The following is a 24,379-nucleotide window of genomic DNA, read 5'->3' on the forward strand; positions in this document are numbered from 1 at the left end:
GCGAAATATCAAACGTTGGTATACAAGATGTCGCAAATAAAATTTGGGTACCTTGGAGGAAATATAAGATAAGTATACTCGCAAATATTTTTCAAATAGATTTTTTAAAAAAATATTTGCACATTTTCCGTATTTGATCGGTTTTAATCTAATTAAGTTTATAAATTCGTCATTACAACACGATGAGCTGAGATGCTTAGATGTAGTTAAATAAATTGTAACTGTAACGAATATTAAAAATTAACATTTTAAGTATTTGTTACAATTATAATTATAATTTATTTAACTACATCTAAGCATCTCTGATCATCGTTGTTGTAATGACAAATTTATAAAGCTCAATTAGACCAAAGCCAATCCAATAGAAAAAGATGTGTTATTTATTAATTAAAACTAACTTTTTCTTTTTTGCAGAAGTAGAGAGCACACAAGGATGAGACATTGGAAGCCTTTGCAAGAAGGTGATATATTCAATGTTGATATAACAGTAAGTAGTCTCATCTTTTATGAAAAACGTTCTATAAAATTGTATTCTTTTCCTAGTTAAAAAAAATTATAATTACAAATTATAGGTTTATCTTAATGGCTATCTTGGCGATTGCTCAAGTTGGTGAGGAAGCTATTCAACTTCTGTATAAAGTAATGCAAGTTCTTTTTTACAGAGACGCAAGATCTTTCCCAAAGGTACATTAACAAAATTCCTATGTATATATCTTACAGACCAATAATTTCAACTACATTGTTAACAATCTGCTTGCCCTGCTTTTCAGTATCATCTTGCCATTATCATGAAAGAAAAAGAAGTTGAAAAACAAGGGCGCTAACTTTGGAGAGCTATTAGGGACCTGCAATTCTATAAAATTTTTGTTTTCTTATTTAAAATAAACTTAATAAAAAATCTAGAGTAAAGATCCATTTCTTTAATTGAATAAATTGAAAGAAGTTTTCAATTATATATTTATTTGCATTACATGTACAAAAGACTAAGAAAATATTGATTCTGGTAACCGTATTGATAATCTTCATTCTAACAGACATAAATTTTACCTAACTTTTATTTTTACATATAAAAACACAAGATAGTACTTGTAAGATTAAAACGCATATGTGCAAATTAATTTATGTATGCTAAAAATAATATATTTCATAGGTACTTTTTATATAAAATAGCAATAATATTGATTGTACATTAAAGTGTTAGCACTTTGCATCCAGTATCTGTTATTAAAATTGTATGTTCAACTTGAGCTGTCCTAAAATTATCAATAGTACAAGTTGTCTATCCATCTTCCAGAATTTCAATCTGCGTTGTTCCTTGACTTAAAGCTGGTTCAATAGTAAATGTCATATCTGGTTTTATTTTGTCAGAAAAATCATTTGCTGTAAAATAAAAAAGAGGCGTTAAAATATCAGTATACATATAAGACAATTTAATATTTACAGTTATGTAGAAATTTATTTTAAAAGCAAGATATATTTGATCTATAAATTGGAATTAGATAATTTCTATTAGTCATATGCCAATGCGCGTTAATATTGATAGTAACAAAATATTTTCACTGTACCGAAGTGATAAATGTCTGGAGCACCATGAAAGTAAGTTCCGATACCACGACCCAAAAGTGCAGGTATTACATTCAAATTGTGTTTATTTGTTGTCTCTTCTATTACATTACCTGAAAACAAAATAGAAAAATTATACAAAATGATAAAAATGAATGTTATAGCATATAACCAAATTAAGATTTTTAATCATGTACAAATTATTACCAATATTGCAGAAATATTCATTTGATTTGCATATTTCAATAGCTGACTTTAAACACAATTCTGTGATTATTACCAATCGTTTGCCTTCAAAATGTACCTCACCAAAACATTGAAACATGACTGAGCAATCGTCGTGATAGCCATTAAGATAAACCTATAATTTGCAATTATAATTTTTTTTAACTAGGAAAAGAATACAATTTTATAAAACGTTTTTCATAAAAGATGAGACTACTTACTGTTATATTAACATTGAGTATATCACCTTCTTGCAAAGGCTTCCAATGTCTCATCCTTGTGTGCTCTCTACTTCTGCAAAAAAGAAAAAGTTAGTTTTAATTAATAAATAACACATCTTCTTGTATTGGATTGGCTTTGGTCTAATTGAGCTTTATAAATTCGTCATTACAACAACGATGATCAGAGATGCTTAGATGTAGTTAAATAAATTATAATTATAGCTGTAACAAATACTTAAAATGTTAATTTTTAATATTTGTTACAGTTACAATTTATTTAACTATATCTAAGCATCTCAGCTCATCGTGTTGTAATGACGAATTTATAAACTTAATTAGATTAAAACCGATCAAATACGGAAAATGTGCGTATATTTTTTTAAAAAATCTATTTGAAAAATATTTGCGAGTATACTTATCTTATATTTCCTCCAAGGTACCCAAATTTTATTTGCGACACCTTGTATACCAACGTTTGATATTTCGCGCTAACCTCCACAACTACAGTCGTTCTCATCTCTCGTTATAGTTGCGCGTTCAGAAATGCATCCAAAAAAAAGTGTCGCAACTATAATGAAAACGACCGTACTTGCTCGGAGTGCGTATTTTTATATTGATTACTACCACTAATAAATTATTAGTCAACTGTTATGCATTTTTTTAAACATAAAAAAACTACGCACATCTTCAAATTTACGAGCAACTAATCTTTTTCTATCTTCTGTATCTGGCATTTTTATCATATTTGGAGCAATATAATTAAAATATTTCATAACATTTGTTATGATAGAATGAAAAATAGATTTTGCTACATTAAATCTAGATGCAATGCATGTCCCGTATCACACATTTGTTTCCTGCAAACCTAAATATAATATTATTAAATATTTATGTATATACATATTAATTACATAAATATATAAAAAACATACCATAACAGGGCTAATAGCTGTACATCACTATTTATTGTTTTACGCTCACCATACTCTGTTGTTGTATTATAAATTTCCAAATTTAAATACATATTATTCAATATATCGAACGTGCTTTTTTTCAAACAAAAATGTCGCTGAAACTAATAACAGATGTTTTAAATCTAAAATAACAAATATTTAAAATATGTTGAAATTTCGTATAGCATACCTCCTTGTCAGATTATTTATTAATAATTTCCATCATATTTTTTACTTTTGGAATATTTTCACATTTCATTAATATTGTCATTATCTCTTTATTGCTGGAACTGCTTGAACTATCTAATAGTTCGTCTAATAACAATATTTTTTCCATCATATTTTTGCCATTTCCTACTGTTATATATGTTGTATCAATTTTATACTAAACTATAAGTACGGAACGCACTGAACCGCACTGCCGAAAATCTCGGTGCGGTTCAGTGCATTCTGTAGGCTTGTTTTCTATTCCTGCACTAAACTGCACTGGAACGTTTCTTCTTGCTTCCACTAACTTACAAATATATATCTATTTCATTTTAGGTGCACACTAATTCAGGGAGTTCAGGAACAGAAAACAAACGGTGTATTAGTGTAGTGAGTTCAATCAAACATAAAAGTATCACTGAAGTATCACTAGAGTAGTGCAATTCAATCATGGTGGAAGTAGACATGGTGTGCGCGAAACTCGCAAACCACGCCCCTTTTTCGCATGGAGAGACTGTAAGTCCCCAAATCTGCCAACTACGAAAAACTAAATGTTTGATGATATCAGGTTACTACAACTGTTTTGATTGCATCTTTGTCACACTCTGCTATATGTTCGTTGTGTCCTTTTCTCTGATACCTGATACATATCATTATGTCTCTGAAGGGTACCAAATAATGTATCCCTCTGATGAATTAATTCATATTAGTAAAATTGTTGAAAAATGCTTTATAAATTTTCATGGTGACTACTTTTCCCAAGAAAATTATGTAATACACAAAATAATTACACTTGTTAAAGAAAATATCGAATACTATTAATGCATTCTCGATGAAATATTATAATTAATGTTTGGTACGAACTCGTACTTATATACGAGTAGAAAAATAAATAAAAAATATGTTCAAAAAGATAGTAGATTAATGTTAACGTTACGGCTGAAGAAGGTCAAGTAAGACTAAAACGTTTCGTAATCACAATCTTTTTAGATTTTAATAAATTTATTAAATTAATAATCGTCTTGCTTGTTTAGGGCCTATAATTAATCTGTGATTTATAACACGAGCGCGAAACCATTGGTTTAAATATATCAGAGTTTTTTTTATATAAATAAAAGTCGTTTATTATTATCCTTTATTATATTAGTTTTTTTCCTTTAATATTATCTTACATTTATATACTTTATTATTATCTTACATATCGTAGTTGTTAAATAAAATTAACCAGAAATAATCAATTACAATTGGTACTGAACTGGTCACCAACAGGAGATTTTAAAACCAGCTCTTAGAAATTGTAATAATATTACGATATTCTTTGATTACTATGGAAAAGTTTATTTATAAAAGCCCGCGATGCTAGAAATGGCTAGAAATCGGTCCGAGTTCTCAGATCGAAAAATTTGTAACCAATCAATGTTTAGCTTTTACGGAAAAGTGACAAGCTAATTGATCACACAGTTCTCAGCTCGAAAAGTTGCACCGAGTTTTAGCATTGTGGAGATGAATCTTAAGATTTTCTTTTCAAAATTATCGACATCTTCCATACGTTTTTTATATCGAATTTAATGTACATTTTATTATAATTATACGATAAGTGCAATCATACGACATTCACGCACGTATATGATAAAAAGAGACCGAAAGAATACTAAATGACGTGCGTGCAACGAAAACAAACACATTCAGTTGTAAGAACTTTACGGAGTTAAACAAGGTTGGTACACATGGGGACTTACGGTCAAAAAATAAGTGAGAGGGCAAAGAATTAGAGAGAGACGCTTGCAAACTGCGCACACCATGGGTGCTTTCCAACAAGAGACACAGGCGACACTGTGTAACACAGTGTCTACATTGGTGCTTTCCAACTATGACACAGAGAGACACAGAGCGACACTGCAAAACACAGCTCAATCTTAAGTTTGGCCGTGTCAGCCATCAATAGTGCCAACACATTGGGCAAATAAATTATTTTTTCAAGTGTGATACTGGTACATTTTAGTCATGTTCAGTCATGTTTTGTCGCCTTAACATACAAAATTAAAATTATAGTTTAAACCTTTCGTTTCTTTACATGCTACATCTTTAAATTAGCACAATGGACTTATATTTTTACTAAAAATGTTTTCGTGTTCGAAAATAACGTACCGGACCCAGAATTCTTAGATAGTAATCAATATTCATTATTTTTATTTAAAGAATTGTATAAGCCTAAGAAACAATGCATTCGTTGATTATTCATTATTCATACGTATTTTATCGGATTAATTTGCAAGTTTATTCTTTTGTCGGCATTGTAAAGAAGTTATTCCTACATTGGATAATGTAAAATTTCTTCTTTAACGGGTCTGGATTTTCTACGGATAAATTTCTGATTCAATTCGAATCTGTGTTTTTTTACTAAATCAGTCATTTACGCACTCTAGTGACCGTGTTTGGTAACTTATCTGTTCCATTTAGACTACACAACTGTGTTACACTGTGTCTCTCTGTGGCTGTGTTCCGTTTTTACTGGCAGTGCAGTAAATGTGACGTCATAACAGTACACTGTCACAACTGTTCCAATATTACTGCATTACTGCCAGCACTGCTATAGCATCATATTTCGGAACAGCATAGTAGCCATATTGCACTGTAGCTACCTCACCTTGGAAGCTGCAGTAGTCACAGTGGCAATATGGCTACCATTCATGACGTCATTGATGTTACTAGATGCTGTCGCAGTGCGCTGCGTGCCAATAACGGAACGGATTTTTCACCACTGCCAGTACTGGCAGTTATATCGGAACACAGCCTGTGTGACACTGTGTCACACTGTGGCACTCTTGTTGGAAAGCATCCCATGTCTACTTCCACCCATGATGTAAGAAACAAGGTGAAACAACGCGCATCGTCGGCGGCTCGATGCGCGGTAAGAGGCGTGGCTCGATGTGGTGAGCCAATGAAATTTGGGTCCAAATATATCCGCGCAATTTGAATACGAAACAATTATATGTAGTCACACGTACTTAAATTGTAGATGTTAGTTGTTAAAAAAAATAATAATTGTAGTTGTTAAAAAAAATAAATATAAAAATGTAAAAATACTTGAAATTTGTTATCTTTAACACAAATTACTGTTTCAATAAACACTGTTGTTATAAACATGAAATACAACAATTTAGCCATAGACATAAGCTCATTCTTATAATTTTCCAAATTTCTTCTAATCCAAGTTTAAAAAATTTGAAATAACAATTATCACAATTTTCATTAATGTACAAAGTCTCAACTTTATCTTCACGTTCTTCCTTTTTTAGTAGCTTTGAATTTCTCCGATTCACCGATTATTTCCAATTCACGTATAAATACAAGTATAAATACGTCTCAGTACCGGAGCCGTAGCCATATTGAATCTTAAAATTTGGACCCACTTCTGATTGGTTTAGAGTATGGTCTACTGCGCATCTGGTTACTTGTTTCACCTTTCTTCTTACATCATGCTTCCACCATGAATTCAATCGAACACGTTTTTACTAGCACTTTTTCAGTGCATTATCAATTGAACACACCATAGTTTCTGAACCAGTGAAGTGCACGCCAATCGAATACAACACACTAGAAGAGGGCGCACTCAGTGCATCCAATCGAATTCGCTGTAAGACATAAGGCTTGTTTTCTATTCCTGGGGGCCTATTCTCGAAAAATATCGCATACGAAAATATACGGAAATGCTATAGTATACGTTACAAAGGCTGTGTTCCGTTTTTACTGGCAGTACTGAAAATTTATAGTTCACGTCACATATACTATACATTTTCAGTACTGGCAGTTAATATCGGAACACAGCCAAATATTATAGAGTTCCCTAGTATTTTCGTATGCGATATTTTTCGAGAATAGGCCCCCTGCACTAAACTACACTGGAACGTTCCTTCTTGCTTTCACTAACTTTCATATATCTATTTCATTTTAAGTGCACACTAATTCAGGGAGTTCAGGAACAGAAAACAAACGGATAGACTTAGTTTACACCGAGTACTTGATACACAAACTAACTAGTAATTTTTTATTAAATTATCGTAATTTCGGCAATAAATTTAAAGAATACTATATTAAGCTGGTACAATATGAATCGAGATAATTAAATATATGTATCATGTATACACGCATTGTCGAAAGTAAGATAATTTAATAAAAAGTTACGAGTTAGTACGCGTATCAAGTGCTCGGTGTAAACTAGGCCATACATAGACCTTGTTTACAGAGAGCACTTGATACGCGTACTAACTAGTAATTTTCTATTAAATTGTCTTGATTTCGGCAATAAATTTAAAAAATAGTATATTAAGTTCGTATAATATGAATCAAGATAATTAAATATATGTATTATGTATACACGACAGTAAGATAAATTAATAGAAAGTTAGGCTCAATGCACACAAGCCGCGTCAACGCGTTACGCGTGGCGGATAGCCAATCATTCTTTTGCATTCTTATTTCTTTCCATAAAAGAGAAAAAATGATTGGCTACTTCGCCACACGTAACGCGTTGATGCGTGCTGTGTGCATTCCGTTTGTTTTCTGTTCCTGAACTCTCTAAATAAGTGTACACTTAAAATGAAATAGATAGATGTTTCAAAGTTAGCGAAAGCAAGACGGAACGTTCCAGTGCAGTCTAGTGCAGGAATAGAAAACAAGCCTATTGAGTATTACGAGTTAAGCCTGCCGCAGACGATACGTTTTTTCTTACGGGATTGCTTACGTGCTCCTATACTGGCAGTCTTACGTGCTCCCGTACTGGAAATGGGTAGCTTACGGGCTACGCTACTGGCTCGCGTACTGGATTTTCGTAATAGATCATGTCCTATTTTTTTTACGTGATTCTGTACTGCTTTATTGTGAAAGCCAATCAGGACGCAGTCTTATAGGTTATATTGGGTTATACCAGGTTATACTGTCGAAGTGTTGTCAAAGTTCAAACGTGAATTCACTTCGCAAACATGATGTCGTGCAGAAATGAAAATACTTCAAAATAGTCCAAAGAAAGTACTTTATGTTTAATAGAGGCCTACTAATAGGAACCATGTTTATATGCGATAAATACACCAAATTACCATAATAAACACATTAAAAGTGAGGCATTAAAGAATGTATTTACTGTCAACTCCATAAACGTCGGCGATATTTATTTCGTTGTTGCAATTTTTCAATAATAAAAAATAATGCAATAGCAATTTTACGACAATGTACAATTGTTGCAATAATTTCATCCTTCTCATCTATCTCATTCATATTTAAGCGTGCCGCTTCTATGAAACAAATTTCAGTTGCTCAGCCCGTACAAAAACTCGCACCGTGTGAAGTCACGGCCAGTAGCACTGCCAGTACCATTGCCCGTACGGTAGCAAGTAAGAAAATCCAGTTAGAAATCCAGTAAGAAAAAACGTATCGTCTGCGGCAGGCTTTAGTACGCGTATCAAGTGCTCTGTGTAAACTAGGCTTATATGGCCTAGTTTACACCGAGCACTTGATACGCGTACTAACTCGTAACTTTCTATTAAAATATCTTAATTTCGGCAATAAATTAAAAAAATAGTATATTAAGTTGGTACAATATAAATCAAGATAATTAAATATATGTATCATGTATATACGCATCGTTGAAAGTAAGATAAATTAATAGAAAGTTACGAGTTAGTACGCGTATCAAGTGCTCAGTGTAAACTAAGCCATAGGCTTTGTTTACACCGAATACTTGATACGCGTAACATTTAGTAACTTTCTATTCAATTATCTTAATTTCGGTAATAAATTTAATGAATAGTATATTAATCAAGATAATTAATTAAATATAGATATCACGTATACATTTAGGGCTACTTGCATCAACGCCGATTAACTTAAATTTTTCTATCCTAATTGACCAATCGCATTTGTCGTTAAATAAAATTGACCAATTATGGTTGACACTCAATCTGCAAATTATAATTATAACTGTAACAAATATTTAAAATTTTAATTTTTTATATTTATTGTAGTTATAATTTATTTAACTACATCTAAGCATCTCAGCTCATCGTTGCTGTAATGACGAATATATAAAGCTCAATTAGACCAAAGCCGATCCTATACGAAAAATGTGCGAATATTTTTTTATAAACTCTATTTGAAAAATATTTGCGAGTATACTTATCTTATATTTCCTCCAAGGTGCCCAAATTTTCTTTGTGACACCTTGTATATCAACGTTTGACATTTCGCGCTAACCTCCGCAATTACAGTCGTTCTCATCTCTCGTTATAGTTGCGCGTTCAGAAATGCATCTAAAAAAAAGTGTCGCAACTATAATGAAAGCAACTGTACATCGATTTTATACCTTTTTTAAAATATAATTAATTACTTGATGTAATAAAGCATTTGATAAAAGCATTTTTTTAATGATTATATATTATTTAATTACATATAGTACAAATCATTACTTACTGAGCACAAGATTACTTTTTCGAGGTTACTTTTTTTCTTTTTTGCGTAATCTATCATAATTAATAGCGTTTTTCATTGGGAAAACTAGTGCGCACTGAATGTGCACTTGCTGAAGGTAATTGGGCGTTTCCGTTGGCACCGTCATCGCGCGAACCGAAACGTCCAATTGCCAGCGGTGAGTGCACACTCAGTGCGCACTAGATTTCCCAATGAAAAACGCTATAACTCAAGTGACACTTGCACTGAAAATTTGGGCGTGTTCTTTTGCATTTGCACTATTCAGTGCAACTCATGGAACTTGTCCAGTGTTGGCGTGAACTGAGTGCGCACTGGTGCGCACTAACTTTTTCCCAATCGAAAACGCTATTAATCGTCGTTGGTGCAAGTGGCCCTTACACGTATTGTCGAAATTAAAACAATTTAATAGAAAGTTACTTGTTAGTATGCGTGTCAAGTGTTCGGTGTAAACTAGGTCATAGGCCTACTTTACACTGAGTACTTGATACATGTACTAACTAGTAATTTTCTATTAAATTATCTTAATTTCAGCAGTATATTTATAGAATAATATACTAAGCGGGTACAATATGAATCGAAATAATTAAATATATATGTATCAGCCCTAATTTACACCGAGCACTTGATACGCGTACTAACTCGTAACTTTCTATTAATTTATCTTACTTTCGACAATGCGTGTATATATAATACATATATTTAATTATCTCGATTCATATTATACTAACTTAATATACTATTTTTTAAATTTATTGCCAAAATTAAGATAATTTATTAGAAAATTACTAGTTAGTACGCGTATTAAGGGCTACTTTCACCAACGCCGATTAACTTAATCGCTGATTAGTCTATCGGAATTGACCAATCGTATTTGTCGTTAAATAAAAACGAGAAATGCGATTGGTCCATTCCGATAGATTAATCAGTGATTAAGTTAATCGGCGTTGGTGAAAGTGGCCCTAAGTGCTCGGTGTAAACTAAGGCATACATACGTGCTGCGTGGTGCCGCTATTGCCACCAACGGCCAATGACGCTATTTACATCGGCCATCGGCTACATCTGTTCGGTAGTTCAGTGATAGTGGTTGCAAGCGTTCCAAGTTGCAATAATTTCCGTGTTGGATTGAATGTTGTAAGGAGATATCGCCTATGATAAAAAGCGAAAATGAGTAATATATTCGGTATCGAGGACGGTAAGTGATCCAAAACAATATAATCAATATAATTTTTGCCTGTATGGGCCGGTCTCACGAATTCCGATTAACCTAAAAATCGGCTGTTTAAATTTATGAATTGCTAACTTCAAAACTGATCTCTAATAATTTCTAATTTAGGGAGCTTTCCAATAAGAGACAAATCAGTGCAGAGATCATTCTTTGATATCTAATGAAAGACAAAGATAAGAATGACTTCTGTATTGATTTATTCTTTGCTGGATAGCTCCCTTAATTTTTTAATTATTGTAATTAAACAATTAATTTAAAATATACTTTACGTAAATTATTATTTGTAGAAAATTGACAATAAACGAAATAATACAATTTTAAGTTTTGTAGTTGACTATTATATTATGTTAAAGGAAAAGGAGGGTGTTAAAAAAGTGTCAATTTTGGCTCCCAAGGCACTTCTAAATAGACCTTGAAAAATTATTTGAATCTAAATAAAAAAAAGTTATTTGTCAGCGAAATGATGAGAACATTACAAGAATAGCTTAAATATAGTAAAAAATGGCATTAACTACATGTGAAGGTATAGCCCATCTAGCCTCCTAGAACTTTACAGTTCGTCACTCCTGTGTTATTCTGTGACTCTGCCATGTGTGTTGTGTGTGTATATGTGCGCGCGCGTGCGTGTGTATGTGTGCAAATGTATAATAGAAAAATAAGCGAGTTAATATCTTGTTTACACGTTCAGAATCTGATGATTCTTTATTAAAGTAATTATCAAATAATTGAGCAAGCATTGAAATGTTTTTTTGAAATTGAGCTTTACCAAAAAATCACACAAATGTTGAGAACGACATCTAATAACATGCTGATCCATCTTGCATCCACAAGTATACCCAATAATAAACTCACTTGCATCTTTTGTTTTATCAATGAATAAATATACAAAATGATTACGATGATTACTATAATGAAGAATTATTGGCTGTTTTCCAACTACAACACACTGATGCTATACTGCGCTGTGCAAGGTTCTTGTTTGAACACAATTAGAGCTCTACAATTTAATTTCTGATAATATTAATGACTGAATAATAATTTTTTTCTATACAATTTGAATTATGTTCATGTTATAAATGAACACGATTAATGCACTTTAGACATCTAAAATATTTTAGAAAGTTGCTGACACTGATGTATTTTACACACTTGTACTCAGCTTTTTACAGTGTTAAGTAATGTAATACAGTTAGAATAAACAATATTATGTTGAATACAGTGTTACACTGTGTCATCTGTGTACTTTGTTGGAAAACAACAATATTATCATCAGATTCTGAAAGTGCAAATAAGGTGTGAATTCTTATTTTTATGTTATACATTCACACACACATATGCATACACACAGCAGAGAAAGTTTTAAGTCACAAAGTGTCACAGAAGTGATGAATTGTCATGTCCAGATCTCTGCTAAGGGATGTAGGTGAATACCTTTATGTGGTGCATCCATAGACATTTATATATTTACTAGACTGTTGACTTGCCTGAAATACATGGCTACGAAAAGTATGTACAAAACTCATGACGTATGCGTACGAAGCAAGCGGTACGCATACATATCCATCTATATATGATTGATATAAAGAATGTATAAGTATTAGAAAAACAAAACAGAAATACACACACACACACACACACACACACACACACACACACACACACACAAACATTTTTATTTTGTTTTTTACCACTTACGTCAGGCTATGTAATACATACCATTTGTTTTCTGTTCTTGAATTCCCTGAATTAGTGTAAACTTAAAATGAAATAGGTATATGTTTGAAAGTTAGAAGCAAGAAGGAACGTTTCAGTGCAGTCTAGTGCAGGAATAGAAAACAAGCCTATAGATTTTGTTGCCATCTTTTAGGCTCGGTAAATAAGGGAGTCAACAGTCTAGTAAATATATAAATGTCTATGGGTGCATCCTGAATAGTGCCAAAGTAGTTTACAATCTTTATATGCAGTAAGTATTCATAATTTTAGCTAAAATCATAGTTTTTCAATTATTAATTGTACATGTGGTTAATGTCATTTTTTACTGTATTTAAGCTATTCTTGCAATTTCTACTATTTCTCAGACAAATAATTTTTTTTTCTTGTTATTTGAGGACTTAAGCAATGATTTTTCAAGGTCTGTTTAGGAACCTTGAGGGCTAAAATTGACATTTTTTTAACATTCTCCTTTCTTTAAGGAAATTAGCTTAAAAAAATGAAAGAGAGTTATATAATTTTTTATTCATGTATATGTTACTGTAAAAGCCCGAACTACGGTAAATCCTAAGATTTTCCAGTAAAACCTAAGATTTACCAACTCTTAATGGTAAAAGTTCGAACAGTTTTATGATCATCGTTGATTTCGAACTTTTACCACCATTCACTTGGTAAATCTTAGGATTTATCTCGAAGCCACCGTTAATGTTGAAAAAGACATGTCATAACGTGTTCGGCGCATCGTCTCGTACTTGTGGGCAATCTGCAAGCGTTATGTTTGTAAGAAGATAATTTTATTTGTGTTATTTTTTACTATTCTAGAAGTATTTTAAAGATGTTTTAAAATGACTAGTTACTAAAAATTAATAAATAAAAATACGAAATGAAGATAATTTAAAATAGGTAAGGATTTGACTGATTAGTAATATAAATGATTAATAATTACTCTCATATGATAAAAATGATAAAAATATGTAAGGTTTTTTGACTGATAGTTAATTGAAATAAATGATTAAGAAGTACTCATTGTTTTATTCCCAAAACCAACATTTACCAGCCATCACTGGTAAAACCTAGCATGTACTAAATTCTAATAATAAAATCCGAAAAAATCGTCCCGTTTTTATAAATCCTTACATTTACCAACTCATATCGGTAAATCCTAAGATTTACCAAGTGAATGGTGGTAAAAGTTCGAAATGAACAATGATCACAGAACTGTTCGGACTTTTACCATTAAGAGTTGGTAAATCTTAGGTTTTACTGGAAAATCTTAGGATTTACCATAGTTCGGGCTTTTACAGTAACATATATAATGATACATGTTAAATAAAAATATTTAATAAAGAAGCATTGTTATTTCTTAAAATAATAAATAATAAATAAAATTTAAGCAATAAAAATCATAATTTGATATTTAAGCATTTTTTCCTTATAATTTTGATATTAAATACTAATGTGGAAAAAATTGAGAAAGAATTGTTTAGAAAGCTAAGTATGTATGCACATACGAACGAACAGCGAATGCGAACGTTCGGACTTGTGTTTCTGTTTTGAAGTCATTTATTCTTTTTCTCATTTACAGCGAACATGACAGTATTCAGTCAGATTTGGTGTTAGTTAAGGCTGCAATCAATGAGACACTATAAATGCTTCGATGTTTTTGATTAACCAAGAACAAAGAATTTTACAAAAGTGACCAATCAAAATATCCTTTAAAACATTTATAGCATTATCTTGATCGTCTCCTGTACGTAACAATTTCAGTTTTTTTGTGACATGTACAATATGTAAAACAATTTAAAATGATTGACGAGTTAATATTTGAATATACGATAAAATCAATAAATCAATAAAATTGATATAATACTTTTTCAATTAAATAATAATAAGTTACATCGGACTGACGAAATTAAAACATAAGAATAGAAGTGTCAGTCACAGTGGTTCTTGGTGCTGAATAATAATTGAAAAAGTTTTACAATTTCCAAATTATCGCGCCGCATATTTGTCGGACTTGAAACACAGTTATGAAGTTAAAATAGTAATATTAATGCTTTTAGAAGCATATATATATATATATATATATATATATATATATATATATATATATATATAGGATGTCCGGGAACTAGGGAACCTACCATTTTGAGAATATAAAGGAGATGAAAAGGGACAAAAAAAGTCTTATACCATTTTGCGATATTTGCTATAATTAATAATTTATAAAATAAAACGTCTAAGCCAATGTGCGGTGACGCCGCACCATCGCGCCTAGCTCGTAGGCAACCGCGCGCTGCGGTAAAGGTGACGCGTTATTGTCTGAATTGGTACGGCGCGACGGTCTGAATTCATCTCACCGCGTGTACATACACTGCAAAAATTAAATATGTTATTTTACTTAAAGCTTCTCCTTACATATTTGATTAATAAAGTTTTGAAGTTTGTTTTATAACTTCACATTTAGACTTATAATCAGCCAAGAAATGTCTATACAATTTATTTAAGTATTAATGAAAACAATCGTCTAGCTGGATCAATAACGGATACTGTAATTTTGAGAGCTTGCGATCGTACATTATGGATACCATGAAAACTTACAATTGTAATAAAAAATATTTATTATTAGATTACTTTTAGTGAGACATTGTAGGTTGAGATTTCAAGGATTTCATAAATGTATTAAGGATGATTTATTGCCTTTCTCATGGTAACGCAAATATAGAACAAATTTTTCAGTAAATGCTGAATACTTTTCGAAAATATGCGGGAAGAATCCATAGTTGCGCGTCGTCAAATATTAAATGTACAATTTTGTTTCCGCCGTTGTTTTTCGACATTTGAGGCTTTATTGTAAAAAAACTGGTTATACATTTACGATTCAAAATATTGTCCATCGCTGGTCACTATTTTCTCCTATCTTTCGGACAGCGTACGAATCCCGCGTCAAAAAAAAGTGTGTCTTGTTAGGCGATCCACATATTGACCCAATTTTTGAGTTTTTTATAAGAACGAAAGTGCTGGTCGGCCAGGCCGTGTGCCATTGATCAAAACAATAATCAGAGGGAGCAATGTCAGGAGAATACGGCAGGTAGGGTAGGACTTCCCATTTCAACGTTTCCAAGTATATTTTGACCAACTTTGCTACTTGGGGTCGAGCATTGTCATACTGCAAAATCACTTTATCGTATCTCTCGTTGTATTGCGGCCGTTTGTCTTTCAATGCTCGGTTTAAACGCATTAGTTGCTTTTGATACAGATCGCCTGTGGTTGTTTCAGAGGGTTTTAGCAGCTCATAATACATCGAGCTGGTCCCACCAAATACAGAGCATGACCTTTGAACTGTCAATATTGGGTTCTTAAAGCGTTGAAACCATTCACGACACGTTTTTTCACTAATAGCGGTTTTGTCATAAGTATTTGAGAGCATTTGATAAGCCTCAGCCGCAGATTTCTACGTTGCCTTTATATGTTATCCATTTTACATAACTTATATATTATTATTATTATTACCTATTTATTATTTCAAACATTATTACTTGAATTCAAATTCCCTTCAAATTAAATTTAAATTGAAGTGTAGAAAATGATATTAAATTAAATTTTTTATTTTAGAAATTTGCATATTATATTAATATCATCAAGATAAATAAATACATTTATTTAAAAAAAACAAAAGAAAAAAAAATATTGCATACATCCGGGAGCGAACCCGGATCTTACGATTATGAAGCAAGCACCTAACGCACGGAGCCGACTGCACTGGTTGCGAGAACAGTTACCGGGAAGGCTCATATGGCGCGCCGCGGTATGGCCAATTTTCACAAATTTATTATTTTGAAACTAAGACCTATTCGATGAAACGCCGGGAGACGTAAACTTTTTTTTCGTCTCCAGAATAACTAAAAAAATTGGAATCAAAATCCCAGGGTGACTCACCTGGTTCTCCCCTTGTAAGTAAAAATAAGGCCATTAAGAGTCAGCGCGGATGTAATTGCGCAATAAAAACTACAGATACAATTAAATCTGTTTATTCATAATATCAGCCAACGAACGTTTTGACTCTCTTTGGAGTTCTCCTCAGCGTATAAGTAAACAGGAGAAAAAAATATGGCGACATCAGTCCATGAAGTATAATGCGGTTGAGTCACCATCGGTTTGTCAGATCCGCAGTGGCATCTTAAAGCATATCAAAATCGAAGGAAATGACAGATCTTTAAAATATTGTTACGAGCAATTGCATTTGAAGGATAAAATTAAGATGAGACTCACCAATAGGAACTGATGACGACGTGTGAAGTTTTGGATAACGCTTGTCATGTGAAATATTCACTTGTCAAAATAATATTTGTTCACGTTATCACAAGTTATTCACTCCGCAGAGAGACGTGCATCTTGTTTCAACACAACGGGAATACTGACTTTTGCGCTAAGAGCTTCGTCGTTCGACCTTTAGCAAGGTTGAACTGATCAATTATCAATACAAACATAAATAAGAGCGGGGAAATATAATATAAAACAAAGAGGCCAGTAAAGATACGTCGGTTAACAAAACACTTAATTTGTACAATAAATTGATTAGCGACATACATTAATAATCTTGTAGATAAAATAAAAAAAAGATTTTTTTATTTCTACAAAAGAAAAAAAAACTGACTAGAACAAATAAATAAGCAGAACGGAGTGATTAAATTACATAAATAATTTTACAGTTTTTTTTAAAGTGAGAAGTATGTATTGTGCGAGAATTCTGTTTCTGTCTGCAAATTGAGACCATTTTTTGCAATTGAATATTTAGCATTTCTGAAATTAATTGTCTGTTTAAGAAGCGTTCACTGCCCAAAATTTTAATGTTCTCCCAGTCGAAATCATGATTACAATTTAATCTGTGTTTGGTAATTACGGAAAGATTAGTCGTGTTCCGATTAAAGTGATTGCGATGTTTGGTGACTCTTGTTTTTAATTTCCTACCGGTTTGGCCAACGTATGACGCATCACAATCTTTACATAAGATTTGGTAGACTACATTTTTCATTGAATTCTTCGGGAGAACATCCTTCTGCACTTTAATAATCCTGTTTAATTTATTTAGACTGAAAAAAGCCAATTTAACATCCAAATTGTTGGTGATTGTCATAAACTTATCCAAAATAGTCGGCATATAAGGTAACAAAAACCACGGAGCTTTTTTATCTAATGTATCGTTGTTCACATTATTGTCGGTTTGTTTGAGAGTACTTTTAAAAATTAAAGATTTGAGGCGATTGTTAATTGTCTCAAAAATAAATTCAATCGGATAGTCATTAGTTAACAAGATCTCTATAATAAACTTAATGTTCTTTTTGTGAAAAACTGCTTCGGATAATAAAAACGCTCTGTCAATTATCCCAATAATAGTTCCTCTTTTTTTGTGAGAGGGAGTGAGCCGACAAAAAGTTTAGATATCTGCCCAAATAGGTTGGCTTATGATACCAATCGAACATTAATACATTGTTGTCTTTAATGATGAGTGACGTCTAAAAAGTTGATTTTATTATCCTTTCTCTCCACCGTAAATTGCAATTTGGGATGCAAAGAATTGAACGTCTGCAAAGTAAAGTCAATCATATCACTAGCGATTGCCATTAAAATATCATCGTATCTAAAATACACAGGCAATTGAACACCTATTCGTGCGAGAGCCTCAGCTTTCAGGTCTTGCATAACAAGATCTGCAACGAGGCGAGAGCGGTGATCCCATAGGGGTGTAAAATTTTTGTTTGAAAAATTTGTTTCCAAAGATGAAGTAAATGGACTCGAGAACAAACTTTACAGCTTGTAGGAATTCAAACCTCGGAATATTGCAAGCACCCTCAATGTGCTTCTACCTATTGGAGATACTTTCCATTGCCAGTTCTATAGGGATATTCGTAAATAAGGAAATGACATCCAATGAAATTAAACTGTAATTAGAGTCTAAATGTTTACCCTTCAATTTTTAAATGAGCTGGAAGCTGTTATCTATTTTGTTAGGAGCATCAGAGACGTTCTTAGAGATGAGAGATTGAAGTAAATTAGCTAAACCATATAGGAGGCTATCAATAAACGATATTATAATTCTAAATGGAACACCCGGTTTGTGGACCTTGGGAAGGCCATACGCTCTCCGGAGATTGTCATCATTGCAATAGGCCTTTTTATAAGTGGTATCCGAGATACGAGGTGTGTTCAAAAAGTATCGCGAATTTTGAATTTTCGCGGGTTACGTATATTCGAATTTCGATCTTTTTGTGGCGTTATGTTGGTACTCATGTCTCTCACTTATGCCGACAAGCTCGGCCATTTTGAATGTTCACTTAATTGTTGACAGCTGCTTTGCTTGCACGTGTTTTGGATCGTCTTCGATTTTTACCTATTCAAAAAAATGGATCAAAGAACCTGTATCAAATTTTGTGTGAAAAACGAAATTAAGTGCGCGGATGCATTCCGAATGTTGACTGTGGCATACGGAGAAGCTACCTTGGACCGAAGCAACGTTTATCGGTGGTACAAAATGTTCTCAGAAGGCCGAGAAGATGTGAACGACGAAGAGCGTGCCGGACGCCCGAGCACTTCAACAACAGACGAAAAAATTAATGAAGTGGAGAAAATGGTATTGGCCAATCGTCGAATCACCGTTAGAGAAGTTGCTGAGGACCTAAACATATCGATTGGCTCGTGCCATTCGATTTTTATCAATGATTTGGGCATGAGACGGGTCGCCGCGAAATTCGTACCAAACGCCCCTGCTCACACATCGTTGCTTGTGCGCGACTTTTTGGCCAAAAACAACACACTAATGATGCCGCAGCCACCGTATTCCCCAGATCTGGCCCCCTGTGACTTTTTCTTGTTCCCTAAACTGAAGAGGCCCATGAAAGGACGACGTTACGCTACGCTTGACGAGATAAAGACGGCATCGAAGGAGGAGCTGAACAAGATAAAAAAAAATGATTTTTTGAAGTGCTTCGAAGATTGGAAAAACCGTTGGCACAAGTGTATAATATCTCATGGGGATTACTTTGAAGGGGACAAAATAGATATTCATGAATAAATAAATAATTTTTGAAAAAACACAAAATTCGCGATACTTTTTGAACACACCTCGTATAATTGTATTTTTTCTATTTTATCAGCAAATCATGTACTTTATTCGAGAGTGTGTTTGTCGGGTCTTAATATTTGTATATGTGTCCCGATCTTCCAACATTTGTGACATTTTAAGTTTGTACATATCACGATTAAGAGCTACGATGATGTTACCCTTGTCGGCTTTCGTGAAAATTATTTCTGGGTTATCTTGCGTGAATTTTTTTGTATGTTTTAATAAGCAACGTAATCTGTCGGCAACTCCGTTTCTTTGTTGTGGTAAAGAGAAAATGTTATTCATAATCGGGATAGATAAATTTCTGATGTTTAAATGTTGTTCTACTTTGAGTTTGCTTAGGTTATTTTCTATATTTTTGATGTATTTAAAAATTACGCTCTTTTTGTCTGTCGTCGGTAAAGAAAAATTGTCTCCCAATTCCAAAAGAATTTGTGTTTTTTTTTAAATCTGAGTTGACAGATTAATGAACCATTTCTCCCTGACGCTAGTGAGGGAAGAAATGTTCACTCTATTAACAAAATCTTTAGGGTCAATAATGACTTTCGTTTCCCGCGGATGTAACGTGGTATTGTTGATAAGATGTAATGAGAAGTACGGTTCCAAATTGAAATTATCTCTAACATTATACGAATAAAAATAATTTATTGGTTTAATAGCATCCACCCGGCGTTTAGCGTTCTTATGTATAAGTTAATTTATCTTCTCATCTAACTTTCTGTGTTCTCGCTTAAGATGGAATTGAAAAGTGACCTCCTATCTGTGGAAAAAAGACTGGCATATGTTGACAGGGACGTGTATTGATAATATTTTTTTTCTGAGACGGAAGATTTGCTGTTGGGAATAGTTGACAGATCTGAACGTTTTATTTAACTCCGTTTTCAAAATTCTAGAGGTACATTGTTAAGATAATTTTATTTGTGTAATGATCTAAAATGGAAGAAATTGAGTTTACGATTTGCAATAAAATGTAAATGCAGTGGAGTTATATTATTTTTAATACACGCTCTTATAAAAATAATGCGAGATTTATTCTTGATTAACACCTTGTGATGTCTTATCCAAAGCTTTATAGAATTAACAGCGATGATACCAAAGGTCAACGATATAAAATTGAAAAAAGATACAGAATTGTAACGCATTTTTTAGCCAGCGTAAATTTAAAACATATACAAATAGGACTTTTGATATTTAAAAACAACTAAGTATTGGCTCATTTAAAAAGTATCCGCGGTTTTTTGTCACTAGATAATGTTGATGGTTATATATCGGGCAACACTAATTTGATTGTATTAAACAAACGCGCGTCTGAAAGATGACATTTTAGGTTATATTTTATGTAAACGAAGTTTGGTAATTCATCAATTGTGTCAAAAGTTATATTGGTTTGAAAATGAGTGAAATTTTTGAAGAAATACGTTATGTGATGCTTTTTTACTACAAAAAAGGCAAAAACGCAGCAAAAACATACAGAAAAATTTGTAAAGTTTACGGCGCTGATGCTGTACGCAGGAGTGGTTTGTTCGATTTTGTTTTGGAAATTTTGATGTCAAAGATCGACCTTGCTCTGGTTGGCCAGTCACTAAAAAAGTCGATGAAATTTTGCAATTGGTTGAGCAAGATCGGCTATCAGGACATAGCCAATGCACTAAGAATCAACTATGTTTGGAATCATTTGAAAAAGACTGGCTACGTAAAGAAACTTGATTAGGTGCCACATGAATTAACGCAAAGAAATTTGGTTGACCGAATTTCCATCAGCAAAACACTACTAAAATGCAACGAAATTGACCCATTTCTGAAACAAATTATCACGGGCGATAAAAAATGGGTAAAATACAAGAATATTGTTTGTAAAAGATCATGGGGTAAGCGCGGCGAACGACCACAAACGACTTCAAAGCCTGATTTGACGACAAGGTGATGTTGTGTGTATGGTGGTATTGGAAGGGAGTCGCCTATTATGAGGTGTTACCACATAGCCTAATGATGGCTATTTAGAGCTTCACAACTGGATAGATTACAGGAAGCGATTAAGGAAAAATGACCAGATTTGATTAACGGAAAAGGTGTTGTCTTTTATCATGACAACGCCAGATCACACACATCTTTGATGATGCGCCAAAAATTGAGGGAGCTTGGTTGGGAAGTTTTGATGCATCCACCGGACCTTGCGTTGTTTGATTTCCGTTTTTTACGACCCAACTTTGTTTCTGTTATAACCGTTATATTATACTTTAGCACATTATTAGTAAACTCCGCTTTACTACTAATACCCTCCGCGTTTCACATTAAAATATTCGCCATTTTTAATCATTTGAACTTAAATTGTTCTCTATCACCTTATATTCTCTTTCAGCATCCATACTTTCTTAATTCTATTAAATTCTTTTTGGTGTCTTCCCCAAAACCTCTTGTCTTTATCCATGTTTTGTAAATGTCTTCCCCAGTTGTCTATGTTCCTCTTCACGTTCCACACCTTCAGATGGAAGGTTAGAGCTGTGTTTTTTTAGCAATTCCAAAAAATCTTTACGGAATTCACGAGATGCTCTGCATATATCTCTTACTATTTGTAATGACCAGTCAAAACTCGGTGTCTAATTTTTCGCTACTTCTTCAGCTTTTATATTACTAACACAGTTCGTACTTGTCTCTATATTTCTTGCTTGACAAAGAGCCACCCCTCTTTTCTCCTTCTCCATACCTTTATTGTTGAATATTGTCTATAATGATTTATGTATTCTTGTCTCGTTCTTTTCCCTGCTTCTCTTTCCTTTCTCTTTTGTTTTTGTCTTACCACTTCTTTTTCTTTTCTCTCATGTCTTCTTTTTTCCTTTTCTTCTCTTTCTTTCTCTCTTTCTATATCTCTTGAGGTTTTTGTAATTTTTTTTGTAATTTATTATTTCTCTATTTTCCTTAGATTTAATAAAATTGTGTTCTTTGCGTGAGAAGCCAGTTGATTTTATTTCAGTCTCTTTCTCTCTCTCTCTTTCTCTCTCTCTCTCTCTCTCTCTGTTCTTACTCGCAGTCTTAGGTCACGCCGAAGGATTAGTATATCTATCATACCTTGTTGTTTCTTGATTTGGAAAACGGTCCTTTAACAATTTTCTGCTTCGAAAAACGATGTTATTGTATGCCATAATCGTCTTTATTTCCTTGTTTCTAAGAGCGACGGGGCAGCTCTTCTTAGTAGAGCGATGTGCACTTTCGCAATTTCTACATTTCGCTAACAGTTTAGTGCATTCACCATGCTTAAAATTCCTGCACATTATGCACCTAGACTCATTTTTACATTGGTCTTTAACGTGGCCAAACTTGAAATAATTGAAACATTGAATTACCGGTGCCACATAGGTCTAATTTTTAATCCAATATTCAAATTGTCAAAAATTTTGATCCTATCTTTAATTTTGCTGCTTTTCATCATAATTATGAAGTTATTTGTAAATTGTAGTCGGAATTTTTTAATATTTTTATCCCAGATTCTCTTCTTCATTTTTTAAACCTTGAAGATATTCTTTTTTTCTAAGATATTTTCCCATAACTTTGGAATATTGTATGGCCAATCAGTGATTACACCCCTGCTAAAAGAAACTGAAAATTCAATAAAGCCATGCAACCACTTATTAAATTGCTTCTCAAGGTTATCTAGACAATCATTTGTTTCTACTACGTTTTTAAAAGTTAATATTGCAATGTTGTATTTTAACATGTCTATGCTAATTGGACGGACTAGATTCTTGCCATAGTGATATCTTAATACCGTTTTTACTTTTGTTGGAAGCACAATAATCCTGCGATATCTTGCATTTAATTTTACATTTCCCCTTAATAGATTTATCAAATCTTTGATTAATTGCTTTAATCAAGTTATCATAAGTACTTTTCTGTACATTTTTCGTTAATTTTAATTCCTCTTTTATTATTATATATTTCTCCTGCATGATATTACCATCATTTGTATTTCCATTCGGGTTGCGTACCAGGGTTGTGTCATCTGTTTAGTTGTCTCATCATCTTTTGCTTTTTTCGACCTATTCTGTATATGTGCTCTAATATCTGTTCTTTCGCTTTTCGTAAACATATTTATTTCCCGACTTGAACCAATATGTCTTTCCCCTTCTTTACACGCCATATTCCTTGTCTCATTGGAATTTTTCGTTACCGTAACGGTCCTACCTTGCATCTCGCTGCTTTCCAATCTTAAAATTTAATCTGTTTCTATGCTTAATATTTTAGCACACTCTCGAATATCTATCATTTCGTCGTTGCTCCCTTTTATCTCCACTGCGGAATTCTCTTCCTCTTGTTCTGCCTCGCTCACATCCAGTTCCTTCACTAACGTCTTCTTTCTTCTTTTCTCTTTGTCTGCTTCTATTTTAATCTCCTTTTGCATATGGGTTAAATCTGCTCCTTCGTCCGGCCGGGGGAACATTTGCCATGGTGTAACGTTAGCGCTTTATTAATTATTACTCTTTAGGCAGCTTAACTTAACTCACTTCTTGCCATTCCTCCCCCCCTTTTTTTTTAGTTGGGAAACGCTTTTATGGGTCCCCGTGCCTGTGGGGACAGGACGCGGGGTATGTGGAACTCACCGACCTAGTAATTGGCCGGTATACCCACTAAAACCCAACTATTTTTGGCGTCTGGGCTCGGGACGGATTACGGG

The 24,379-nt window shown here is 33.1% G+C and overlaps 2 protein-coding genes and 2 long non-coding RNA genes across 5 annotated transcripts in view; 1 reads left to right on the forward strand and 3 right to left on the reverse strand.

The window, feature by feature from the left end:
- Nucleotides 1–941: 941 nt before the first annotated feature.
- On the reverse strand, nt 942–2,215 carry LOC120357553 (methionine aminopeptidase 1D, mitochondrial-like). Its single transcript, XM_039448269.1, has 4 exons — nt 2,010–2,215; nt 1,771–1,924; nt 1,566–1,676; nt 942–1,380 (listed from the first exon to the last, which is right to left on the reverse strand). The coding sequence occupies exons 1-4, from the start codon at nt 2,061–2,063 to the stop codon at nt 1,280–1,282; spliced, it is 420 nt and encodes a 139-aa protein (XP_039304203.1). The 5' UTR covers nt 2,064–2,215; the 3' UTR covers nt 942–1,279.
- A 176-nt stretch (nt 2,216–2,391) lies between these two features.
- Nucleotides 2,392–3,468, reverse strand: LOC120357558. The gene is made up of 2 exons (XR_005574560.1): nt 2,942–3,468; nt 2,392–2,874 (listed from the first exon to the last, which is right to left on the reverse strand). It is a non-coding gene; the product is annotated as an uncharacterized LOC120357558 (long non-coding RNA).
- Nucleotides 3,469–10,639: 7,171 nt separating this feature from the next.
- LOC105196196 (DNA-directed RNA polymerase II subunit RPB2) overlaps nt 10,640–24,379 on the forward strand; it is a 48,647-nt gene continuing 34,907 nt past the window's right edge. For both annotated transcript variants that reach the window (XR_005574550.1, XM_039448255.1), the window contains exon 1: nt 10,640–10,844. Coding sequence is in view for 1 of the 2 variants with exons in the window: in XM_039448255.1 (XP_039304189.1) it covers nt 10,817–10,844 (28 nt within the window). In the remaining variant the exon portion in view is untranslated. The remainder of the gene's footprint in view (nt 10,845–24,379) is intronic.
- Nucleotides 14,778–18,903, reverse strand: LOC120357556. Its single transcript, XR_005574558.1, has 2 exons — nt 16,527–18,903; nt 14,778–14,961 (listed from the first exon to the last, which is right to left on the reverse strand). It is a non-coding gene; the product is annotated as an uncharacterized LOC120357556 (long non-coding RNA).

This window comes from Solenopsis invicta, chromosome 4, assembly GCF_016802725.1.
Source record: "Solenopsis invicta isolate M01_SB chromosome 4, UNIL_Sinv_3.0, whole genome shotgun sequence".
Lineage (NCBI taxonomy): Eukaryota > Metazoa > Arthropoda > Insecta > Hymenoptera > Formicidae > Solenopsis > Solenopsis invicta.

Excerpts from the sequence above, each read along its gene's own strand:
- LOC120357553 (XM_039448269.1), bottom strand. The coding sequence starts at position 2,063 with ATGAGACATTGGAAGCCTTTGCAAGAAGGTGATATACTCAATGTTAAT. Across the intron at positions 1,925-2,009 it reads TACTCAATGTTAATATAACA|GTTTATCTTAATGGCTATCA; the intron begins GTAAGTAGTCTC and ends TGCAAATTATAG. Across the intron at positions 1,677-1,770 it reads TGAATATTTCTGCAATATTG|GTAATGTAATAGAAGAGACA; the intron begins GTAATAATTTGT and ends TTTTGTTTTCAG.